Raw genomic sequence first — 12,085 nt, 5'->3', positions numbered from 1 at the left:
GTTGATTTCTTAAAATGGCGCCAGAAGCTATAGTGGCGCTGGCGACAGCAGGCGACGGCGGAGTGAATTCTTTTTCTGCAGTTGATGAAGTATTTAATTTCGCAAAAGTCAAGCATGTTTGAATTTTTATAAAGGAACACTGAAAATATCACTTCTGTATTGATTTGTTGTCTCATATTTGCGTAATGTCTTGTTCTTCTTCAACAATGTTGACAAGTATGAACATTACACCGGAGCAAGTCGGGTAGATTTAGCTGTGACTATATAAGACTAATGGGCAGGCATTGTTTTGCTTTGGCCGGGTGGCTGAATCGTGTCACAGACAGACAGACGGACAGACATACAGACATACAGACAGACCAAAATTTCTGGGTTTAAGTAGCCCAAGAAAGACTATCGCCTTAAAAACTTGAATGCGTGGCACTAGGCGTGACGCATCGGTCTCGACAGCAGGCGGCATGCTTCCACAGTGCGCAGGGGGGCTTTTGTCACGCGTTCGCGGGGTGTGTAGTAGAGTGTCCCCGCGTGTACAGTGTAGTCCACTGTTAGAGGGAACCGGCGAGTGCGTGGCCGCAGCGCTCCGCGAAGCGTCGGCGCCGAGGAGTGGCGATAATCAGAGGCAGCCGACGCATGCACACTGACCGCACGAGGCGGGACCAGCAACGCGATGTATTAAACATATACAGGCTGCAAGAGTGCGCGCTTACTTTCGCAGCCAGAAGATAAATGTATCCTGCTTAAACAGCGTAGCTCTTGTTGCTGGCCGTAATGTGTGCGGCATCATAAAAAACTGGGTTATAGTTACTGTTGCCGTTTACCGAGCACGTAGAAACGCGCCTTACGAGGAGCACCCCGCGTCGTCCAGGCTTGCGCGCGGCATTCGCAAGAAGAGACGAGTTCGCGTACGTCCGCGCTTCAAGGGGGGAGAACAATACACCTCGCGCTACAGACGCCCAGTTCGCGAAGCCGGTTGCCGCTGGCTCTAGCGAGTGCTGACGCGTTTGACGTTGGGATAAACGTGAAATCCTAGCTGCGATCCGGGCCTACCGGTCATGGATGAGGACGACGACAGTATAGATGAATACGACAACTACTACTACCACTGCGAAAGGGACGACGGAACATGTAAATTTCAAAATTAATGCAACGCGTGGTGGTGTCCGTCAGTGTTCATGCAAAAAGAAATCACCCACCCTCGCTGTGGTTCAAGCCTTGTGCGACTTAGTGCAACGTTCGTCAATTTTTTTCTTTCGATTAATCCCTGGAGAACTAGATTAGCCACCTCTCGGAAGCTGAGTCATAGCGGCGCGCTGTAGCAGACGACGCGTGGCTGTTCCCGCCTCGGGCGGTCATTGCGCATGCGCCGGCTTCCTGCGCTTCTCGCCACTTCTCGGCGCTTAGCGGTGCGCGGCGGCCACGCGCTTGCCGGTTTCCTTTAAGAGTGGACCGCACTGTACGTGTACGATGCGAACTATTCTCGAGCGGGCAGCGAAATGATCTTGCTGCTATGCGCGAGCTCGGAGGTTCATCACAGCATGGGTAGGCTGTGGTGATTGCAGCACCTGATGCCGCTCGCTCCCGTGTTCCCGCACAAACATATCACGATTAGTACTGTGTTTAAAGCATTCTCTAACCAAAGGTGCAATATCTGGTAGGTAGTGTTAGTTTGACTAATATTCTTAACGTAAACCTCTACGTGAACTTCATTATAATTTCGGTGTGCAGTTCTACCTTATCCTGTTTAGAACTCCCATCACGTTCTGACTGGTCATTCAGTGCTCCATTTTCGCCAAATGCGATACCGTATTTGCCTTTTGTTCAATTCCTAGGCTGCTCATTTTACTTTAAACGCTTCCTTCTTAAGAGGCCCTTCCTCTATTTACAGCCTTCCCCCCAACGCATATGTAAAAAGAACAAATTAGCCAGGCTATTTGAGGAAATTCATCGTGCTGGGTTTCAGAGCCACGTACTTTCGCGTGGAGTCGAAGTCCACTTGAAGGCTATCGCGAGAGCAACGACCGATCTGGAGTACCTGCATGTAGACTGTCGATATGCTCACAAAGGGGCCATTTCGAGAAACTCCAGACTGATTTTGGCGACGGTGTCTCGCGTGGTATTCTCGCAGGCGCTAGTATGTATGCTAGCTTTCCTCACCAACATGTTCCATGTAAGGCGGGCTGTGATGACAGTCGCCTTAGTTCTGTTTTGCGTTGGTATTGCTGCCTCGCTGAGTTATTCGGGTTTAGTCTATCGGGGAGTGACTTCGGCTGTTTTATTTTTATCATGATTTTGGTCTGTAGCTCACCACCGGCTAGGCACTATGGCGGACAGCGTTAGTTGCCGTCAGTGCGCTCAACAAGCGTTGGCAAAATTATTGACCTGGTAAAGGAATACAGCAGGCTATTCGTAGTGAACAAAACGTTTGAACTTCAAAACAAACCCAATTGTCTCAAATTTCTGCGCGCAGAGGAGTTTGAGACCGGTAGCATGTGAGCATGGCTCCACGAATGAGACTGCCCTATCTTTCGGGCTTTGTCTCTCTCCTTCTCTGCGGAACCTCCAGGGCCGGGAAACAAAAGCGCAGATAACCCTCCTCGCCGCCACTCCGCCAATATTTCACGTGTACCTGGCTCACTGCTGCTCCTTTGTCAGTTCTACTTGCGAGCTACGTGGGAATCACGTGTACCGCGCATGGATTTGGGCTGATTATTGTCGACGAGCGAATTCCACAGATATCACTGCATTGTTGATATCTGTAAATGTGCGAACAGCGTTACCGCTGTTGCTTGTTTTGATTCTTACAGAATAATTCATAGAGTTGAACTTTTTTTGCAAACCGTCATCTTGTCGAGCACATTGCGAGAATAAAATCGAAAATTGAGTGCAAATTGCCCTAACAAAAATTGCGGTATCAAATTCTGCACGAAATTCACCCTGCCAGTTGAGTGTAGGTATATATGAGTGGGTAGTCCATGCAGTGCGTTCAGTATATCGCCAAAAGTCGAGGACTGCGGAAAGACCACACGACACAGCGCTTTGTGTACTTTTGGCTCTCCTGTCTCTTCGCGCTAGTGAACGTACAGCATGACTTACCCTGCCAACCCGTGGGCAGGAATCATATAGTAAGCAGAAAACTTGGCTAAAAGTGTTTGTTTGGCAAAGAGAAAAATGTAACACTTGCTATTTTCAACAGTAAAAAATAACGTCGCATGCCTGAACAATCGTTCAGTTTTTCGCTTAACAAATTAAACGAAGCATAGCTATTGTGATACATCTGTGGCTATTTTGGGCTGAAACGCGTGCTGGAGCAAGGTGACTGGTTGGCCAGTATTGGTCCAGCGAAAGTATACCCCACCATCAGTTCAACAAGAACATGTAAAAAAAATGGCGCCGCGTGCACTGGTAGTGCAAGGCTGGAGAAACAGCAGAGCTGGCGACCCCACTCTCTTCGTTGGAGACCCGGCTGTTGCATAAGGAAAACGAGCGCTACAAACGTGGACAGAAAAAGCGAAGAACGACGAGACAGATGTGCTCAAATTTAATTGTTGCACCTGACGAGGCTGTTGCACCTCATATTTAATTGCAAACTTACCGCTGAAGTTCCCATGACTGGCAAGCAGGATCATTTTGTCCCCAGGCTTTAACATCCAAAGTGGACAACGTTAGCACGCGCTAGAACCGGAGGCCAAGTCCAAAGCCAATGTCCACGCTACGAACCCAAAGGAAATGCTGTGCGTCCACGGTGCGATGGTAGCCCAATCGCAAAAAAAAATTCCCCGAATTTCCCCGAGGGGAAGAATGTGAAAGTGCGAATGCACGAGTTGAATTTGCTCGGTTCGGTAATGTTCGCGAAAGAGAGATCACACACACACACACACACACACACAACTACAAAGAAAGAAAGATGCATTTATTCACAGACACCTATTTGTGTTGTCGTTGTACTTGATTGCTAGAGCGGATCTCAGCTTTGAAATTTCGTGTCAGTACTCCTTTAAGCGGGTGCATTAGCCCTTCTCACGCCCGATTCCTGGCCAATCCCCCACGTGGGTATGTGCCATGTCAGCGGCCAGGCAGCGCGCGCCCATCTCCCCCCGTTGCCAAGGAAGATGAGGAGATTCCTGGCCAATCCCCCACGTGGGTATGTGATGCGGACATCGCCGGTGGACGCAGGTTCAGGGTCGCTTAAGAAGTGCATAACCACGTGGGTATGTGCCATGTCAACGGCCAGGCAGCGCGCGCCCATCTCCCCCCGTTGCCAAAGAAGACGAGGAGATTCCTGGCCAATCCCCCACGTGGGTATGTGATGCGGACATCGCCGGTGGACGCAGGTTCAGGGTCGCTTAAGAAGTGCATTGCACTTAAAAGGTTAGCTCAATCGGGTAGACGCCGGTTTCATACCGCGAGGGACCCAGGTTTGATTCCGACCATTGGAAGCGTTTTCTTTCTTTCCAATTGGCTGCACATGTTGTTTTTCAATATTGTCAAGGTTTCTCAACTTTAGATTATATTCACGCTATCGACCAGGTAATCTATACGTGTTCACAGCATAATGCACCGCTGTATATGGCAATAGGATAATAGGAGGATAATAGACCAGTGATACCATCAGGGTATGTGCCATGCGCAGGCATCAGCCATGTGGACAAGTAGTCCAGTCAACCCGTGAGGGTATGCACCCACGCCGGTGTCAGCGGAAGAAGCGCCGCGGAAGGCGCTTTGGCGCGTAAGATCGGCCTCCGTCTGGACGCTCAAATCTACGCGAGCCTCGGCTATCTGCCTTACAGTATGTGTGTGTGTGTGTATATATATATGTATATGTATATGTATATGTATGTATATGTATCTGTATGTATATGTATCTGTATGTATATGTATATGTAGATATGTATATGTATATATGTATATGTGTATATGTATATATGTATATGTATGTATATGTATATGTATGTATATGTATATGTATATGTATATGTATGTATATGTATATATACGAAAGTCGCTTCAAATGAATCTGTTGCAACGTTTCCTTTTGACTGCACCAGCGCAGCCCACTGAAAGGTGCCACACTGAGAGCGAACACTCTTGGCAGCCGGCCGATGTGGATCGAACGGCAGTGCTTGCCGCTCTTGCTGTTAGAACAATCGTTAGAACAATTGACGCAAATGTGTGACAATGGGGATGCAGCACACCTACAGGAGCTTTCTCTCCAAGTGGCCCCGTATCTAATCGCGGCTGAGGCAGCAGTCCGGGTATCACCTCGCGCTGCAATTTGGCGGCTGGTTTTTACCGTCAGCGGAAATCTCTTCGTGCTCTCTGAATGTTATCGGCGGTGCATCCACGTGAAACAAGTTGTGTTGCCGCTGAGTGATCTGTTTAAGGAGCGCTGCTCTGGGCGGTGTTGGCAACGAAGAATGAACGTCCGGTACCCCACTAAATATTTTGCCTGCACCACGAAGCAAGAACAAGACAGGAGGGGAAAAGAGGCTTCCTAGAGCGGCCAGATATCACACGCGCTCGTCATAGGTTAAGAGTAGGGTGCCTCGATGCCGGCGCTGCCGTACAGGGTGGGGACACCCTTTGAACGGTTCCGTGCCGCCAGTGTTGGGTCAAAGTGCCAAACGCAAAATTTTCGCTTCCCACATGACCCAGCAACGAGAAATAGGTACATTCATTCGAACTTCGCGAGTAAACCTCGTCGCGGCGAAAATTATAGCGCGGTTTGCTACAGCGACTTCCTGCTGCGGGGAGCGGTGAGCAAAAATGGCCGCGCCAACGTATGCGTGTCTCCACCTGTACGGCAAACGCGTGTGAATCGAGGCACCCTAGTTAAGCTGGCGTCATTGCCCGCGGGCGAAGAAACTGCACGGCTGCCTCAATGGGGATTTCACTGCGCAGCCACGAAAGAATTGCGGCCCCCATCATTTCGTCCATGTGCCACTACCCTCTCCTTCGCCGTCAGAGACGATTTGCATTCCGCCTTGGTTTTCATTATCTGGTCGTTCGGCCGCGCTTGCCGCGATGGGCCGTTTCCGTTCCCTTGCTCCGTGGCCTGAACCGAAAACACTGTCAGATTACTGCTGTTCGTTCGTGCACACCGGAATTGAATTTCTGAAAGCACAGCTGGTAAAAGGCCGACTGATAGAAAGTTCCGCTTTGTTCGTTTGATTTGCGTTACCATCAGCTTGGGTGCACAAGGGACAGCTTTGGACACAAACTGGTGCGCATTAACGTTGCTTCTTTGTGCCGCCATAATCAAGTAAGGAGCAAACAGGCCTTGCTTGCTTTGTAACAAACGGTTTACCAACGCTTCGTTAGTGTTCACGCTACTACACTATTACTACACTACTAATACGCTACAACAGTACATCTGCACATGTGGGAAGGCGTAACACATGAACGGTAGAGCTGAAACTGGAGCTCTGCTTTCATAAAGTTCAGGATCATCTTTGCAGTCCCGTGACATTCCATTGGTAGGGATATACCTATTATTGAAGTAATGAGACCGCAAAATTGTCAGCGCAACTGGCTTTATAATAAAGCAGTGTCGTTCCAGCGGCAGCGGCCTTGAATAATTTTTTTCCCAAAGTGAAGTTGATTAATTAAGGTTGCATTGCCACGGGGACGCACTTTTGGAAACAGGTGAAATAAGACGTACAATACGCGGCAAATGAAACGCGAACACGAAAATATGAACAGAACACGCAAATAGCGCGTTTCTTTTCATACAAGTCAAAATGACGCGGGGCTTCATTAGAAAAAAAAATTGGGCCCATCTCCCCACGAGGGGGGACTCGAGTAAATGCGTCGCGTAGGGGGTGGGTGTATTGCGTTAACGTTAGTGTTTGGGGGGGTGGTGGTGGGGTGGTAGTGAATTTGTTACCTATTATTGTTTATTACTATTAATTACTATTATTTCTTTCATATATTATTACTTTCGTGATTTTGCGACTCGAGTCCCCCCTCGTGGAGAGATGGGCCCAATTTTTCTTTTTTTTTTGTGACGCAAGAAGTGAAGGCAAGGAGTAGGTTGTTGTAAGTCGTTATTTATTTATTTGTTGCTGTTGTCGTTGTATTGGACGCTGAGAACGACGGCTTTGTGGTCGCTAAAGTGTACTGTTAAGGGGTCTTTAAGCAGTGGTCGTGCGTTGAAGCAACTAGTGAAGACGAGATCGATGCAACTGCTGCCATGTATCAGCAGCTTCTTGACGTAGTTTGAATGAGTCAAGGATATAAGGCGCGTTCGTACCCTTTGATTCTGTGTCGCTTTTGTGGCGCAGTGGGAAGAGCACCATGTACCTCGCGTTCCGCCCACAGGGTCGTGGGATCGAAACCAGGCGCCGATAACTATTATTTTTTTTATAGTGTAGGGGGAGGGGTGCGGACCTGTTGTTGAGAGCGAGGAGGGTAGCGTGATGCGGGAGAGGAGTGGGGGAGAGGGCGCACCTGCGCGCTGAGCTGTTGCGGACGGACGGCGGACGCTACATGTAAGTTTAAGAAATGCTCTGCATTTAAAAAAAAAATTGGCTCCGATGCCCGCTGTGAAGGTGGTTGGAAAGCAAAGCTTTAAACGACGCCAACAATTGCTAATGCGACGTCACTTGAATTCACTCACGTTGCTCTACAAAAAGTGAAACCAGAGATTATGTCTGCCTTTACCTAGAATTCGCAGGGCAGCGTCCCGAACGCAGAAGCATCGGCCACGGCCGGGCTAGAACGGCGAACGCCACTGCTGTAGCAAGGACGCGCGTCGGCAGAAAGAAAACGGCGAGGAGCATAAGTCGAAGGTCCAGACAGCGGAACCTGGCTATCCTGATGTGCTAGCTTGGGGCCGCACTACCGCGCGACACAAGCGCGGACACCGAAACCATTCGGCATGTGAGCGTAGTGATTACCATTTATAGTGAATTAAACTAGTTTGTTTAGTAAGTTTGAGAATTACGAGAAAGCTGAGGGAACCTTTAAAAACTTTTATATTAGGGCAAGAACTTGGGCTCCTTCCGTCTTTTTTAATACCTGTTAAAACACAACCGAAACGGTATTCACCAATTTCTAAAACGGAGTCCCATTCGTGGCAAGCAGTGCGGAAAAAGTGGCGTTTCTCTAGCAACCAGATGTCTGTATGTGGTCTGTACATTGGTTTCCCGCCCTGGAAACAAATCCTTAACGTATCTTTGCCGTACGACCACTTACTTCCGTCGAGGCCGGGTTACCCAGGAGGTGCTGTCGAACAAGTTAATCAAGCCGTGCGAAGGAAGCACGCAATGGACGCGAAGCTACTCCATAATAGGCCAAAAACAACCGTTGCTAAAGCAGACGGCAAAGGTGACTGAATAGTGCCGCCGACGCGACCGCCTGGGTGAGCAGCTCCGGCAAGCGAGGAACGCTGGGTAAATTCAATTCGCAGCGCCATCTGCAGTGTGCTACATGAGTGCAACCCTCCGCCGCCTCTGCCGCGTTTGGAGTTGTCCGCACGCCACGAAAGAACCGTTAGCTGGTACTGCTAGAAAACTTTGCTTTAAAACAAAGTCCGAAAATGTGGATTTTCGAATATACCAATAGCACGTCATTATTAGACCTCAACGAACAGTATTTTTGAATTTTGCGCGTTCTGAGTGATATTTTCGTGTTCGCGTCTCATTTGCCGCGTATTGTACGTGCAAGCGATTGCGCGTAAAATCAACCCACCCGAGTTAAATTCAAGGCCGGCTTGGTCGCCGCGAGCGTCGAAGCAGGCAGAAAAGTGTGGGTAAAGGCTAGCGTCGTTAAGAATGCTAAAGGTAACGCGTGTAACAGCACCTCAGCAGCAGAAGTGTGTCCAAAGATGTCGTTTTGCTGCCTCTTCGGTAGTGATGCTAACAAACGACCCAGTCGAAGTTAATCGTGAGGCCGTGGATGCGGCAATCTCGCAACACTAATTAATGACAAAATGGCCGCCGTTGCTGACTTGCGTGTCCCAGTGGCGGTACTCTAATACCTTATCTACTCTCACTACGCTCGGCTTCTCTGGCGGCAAATGCTGGCTCCTGCCCAGCCTGACGCACGCGCTCGGCGTCTTGGACAAGAACCTCTGTATTTAGCGACACTGGTCCTGTCTAGCCTTCAAAGATAATCTTCGAACATGTCGACCACGACCACATGGTGAGGGGTCCCATTCTCCACAGGCGCCTTACCATCCATAATGCGGTTTCCATGCTTGTTTTGTGGATTCACTAAACGAATTCTGAGCTCTATGCTATACACCTGGTGAGCCTGACGCATACGCTCCCCGTCTTAGGGCTTGGCTTTCTTGCCCATGGAGGTTTTTAGAGGTATACAGCTTTGCTGTACAAATGTGGGAGTTTGCCTCTAAACTTTGGTTACATGTCTCCCGCAGGATGACTCCCTGACGTGGTATGCCGAGACGCCAGACTTCACGCCGTGCTTCCAGGAAACCCTCTTGCTGTGGGCACCATGCATTTTGTTCTGGCTGACGTCGGCATGCGACATCATCGCCTTCAAGAAGAGCCGCAACCCCCCCTTGCCATGGACGTTCCTCAACATCACGAAAGTGGTTAGTAGACGGGCACTAGTTGGTGTTTCCGGAGGAAAGCTTCACTCCCAAAGCGTTTGTGATACCAATTTGCCACCATAATAAAAATTAAACAGTCTAGCGCGAGCTACCTTTGCTTATTGTTGATACCAAATTACCTGGTATAACTGATAGTATGAAAAATAGGTGTGGGGGACAAATATTTTAAATCGAGTACAAGATTATTAGGCCACTACTTTTATACAGCGCCGCCAATAGCGCTCTTATCACGACTTTGTGCGCATTATTGTGTAGACTAGTCTCAGGCAGTGGGAGGAGCTTTACAAGGAAGAACGGTGGTAGGGAGAAAAGCACAGGTACAGGCTGTCAGAAGCGTAACGTACTCGTGGTCATTTTTGAAAATGATCGCCTGCTTGCCGGAAGGCGCGGAACCTTATGGGGTCCTTCACATGTGAGGTTAAATGAGCCTCTCCTCTCAGCTACTGGTGAAGACGAGCTCTGCTCAGGACGTTAGGACAGACGAAACATTCGGGCGTGGCCAGCAACAAGGGCATTAAGGGCGCTGCAGATTCAAGCAACGCTACAGGCGTGTAAAATAACCTGATCTTGGCACATTTGTAGGAAATGGCGCGGGCTGGTGGTTACAGGAGTGATTCTGCGTATGTACGGAAGCATGGAGGGTTTGTGGTAGCCAGCGTGGTCTTTTGAAACTCTCGTTTGATTGCCGCCAATCGGAATATAGAACAGCTGTGGATTGAACTAATTATGAACAGGAAAGTACGTATCCGAGACGGAGGCATGGGGTTTCAGCGCACATCTACGTCTCTAAAAAGAAACATTTGAGCCCGTGTCAGAGGGATCTTATTGTGTTGGAAACTGCAGCGTCGTGGGTTAGCAATGGTTACTAAACAAAATATTGATTTTTGGTGCCCTTAGAAACTGTCACCTAGCGCACTGAGGTGCTTGATTCCCCCAGCTTCTGCGTTTTTCACGAGCAGTCGTGTGCTTCCAGTGCCTCTACATGCTTAGTGCACGGAAGCCTTGTCCTAAACTTTTTTTTTACTAAGGTAGGGCACGGAGGCAGAAAACAATGTTGGTACTACCATGCAAATGGATTAAGCGCACACTGTCTTGAGTGACCGTGAAGGGTGCTAAGATAGACATAGTTCTGCTCAGAGACAATTTTAAGCACGCAAAATATACTTTGGTGTAAAATAGAAGGGACAGCCATAGAGAAATCAAGCCAGAACACGAAAATATGAACTACAACACATAAATAGTGCGATTTCTTTCCATGCAAGTCAAAATCACGCCCGTGTGCACGAGATTTCGGCGCACGTTAAAGATCCCCAGGTGGTCAAAATTAATCCGGAGCCCTCCACTACGGCGCGCCTCATCGCCTTCGTTGCGTCGGCGCGCTAGACCCTACAATCAAGTCAAAATCACGTGTTTTTAGTTACAGAAACAAAGTTAAGAAATGGAGATTTTCAGGTATGGACATTCACGAACCGTATTCAATTTTGCGTCTTCTAGTTTACATTTTCGTATTCTCATTTCATTTTTCGATGACTGTACGTGCACGTTCCCGTTTATATCCGGCCCGTTTGATTCTCTTGCAGGCTGTGTCATTCCTCCTTGTCCTGACCTCGCTTGTGGAGATCGTCCAGGCCTTGTTGCGAAACTCCAGTGGGGCGATCGTGTACCCCGTCGAGTACTACGCTCCTGTGATACGTTTCGTCACCTTCGTGAGTAATGTAGATGTTCCACGTTTCGTGCCTGTGTTGTAAATGGTGTCGGAAAAAGTGCATGCTATGTTCACACGAAGTTCAGTTACGAAGATTTGTTTCCCAAAATTGCACGCAGGAGGGCAGGGAGCTTGCATGTAACTGACGCTTCCATAGTAGTGTGCTGCTCTCAATACTTAACCAAAAATGTTCTTTCCCGAAGCAGGACCAATGTTACAGCTACATAAACAGCCTGAAGGAGTTGTGCTTCACAGCAAATACGGTAATATTAACGGAGAGAAACCCTCAGAACTTACTGAGGTGGACTTCAGGTTTGTCGAGCGGCAATATAAGCAGTGTATTTCTTATGAGATTCAAGAGCATTGTTTCAATGTGTGTGGCTTCATTCTTTCAGAGCAGAGAGCAGAACTGCTCGGCAACCCCAGAAATTTGCTTCGAAAATGCACAAGTGACAAAATACATTAAACTAAACGCTTTAGCAGGACCGGAACATACCTTCGGTCGAAACTGTAGGAAGGTATTTTAGCATGGTTTTGTTCTCATAATGAAGCGGCGTTAAAAAAAGGCACTTCTCATTTAGACTGCAATAGTTCTGGTCTGTCTATGCTCTACTTTGGCCTTCTTTTCCAGACCCTAGCCTTGGCGCTGATAGCTACGGCTCGAAGACGGGGTGTCGTCACTTCCGGACCACTGTTTATATTTTGGTTGCTGATGTCTCTCGCTGCCATTGTGCGGTATAGGTCCATCATTCTGCAAGTCTTCAGTGAGGTGAGGAGTTGTATTTTTACCCGTGTAAAAAAAAAGGATG

At 48.5% G+C, this 12,085-nt stretch overlaps 1 protein-coding gene across 1 annotated transcript in view; it reads left to right on the top strand.

The window, feature by feature from the left end:
- Positions 1-12,085, top strand: part of LOC144142250 (multidrug resistance-associated protein 1-like) — a 57,308-nt gene that overhangs the window by 3,006 nt on the left and 42,217 nt on the right. Inside the window, exons 2-4 of the mRNA XM_077673612.1 lie at positions 9,377-9,553; positions 11,152-11,277; positions 11,908-12,045. Coding sequence (XP_077529738.1) covers positions 9,377-9,553; positions 11,152-11,277; positions 11,908-12,045 — 441 coding nt within the window. The remainder of the gene's footprint in view (positions 1-9,376; positions 9,554-11,151; positions 11,278-11,907; positions 12,046-12,085) is intronic.

Source organism: Haemaphysalis longicornis, unplaced genomic scaffold (genome assembly GCF_048455015.1).
Source record: "Haemaphysalis longicornis isolate Haplotype H1 unplaced genomic scaffold, Haemaphysalis longicornis Haplotype H1 scaffold_6, whole genome shotgun sequence".
In the NCBI taxonomy this organism is placed as follows: domain Eukaryota; kingdom Metazoa; phylum Arthropoda; class Arachnida; order Ixodida; family Ixodidae; genus Haemaphysalis; species Haemaphysalis longicornis.
The sequence above is the reverse complement of the archived record's forward strand: the minus strand, read 5'-3'. Positions and strand labels throughout refer to the sequence as shown.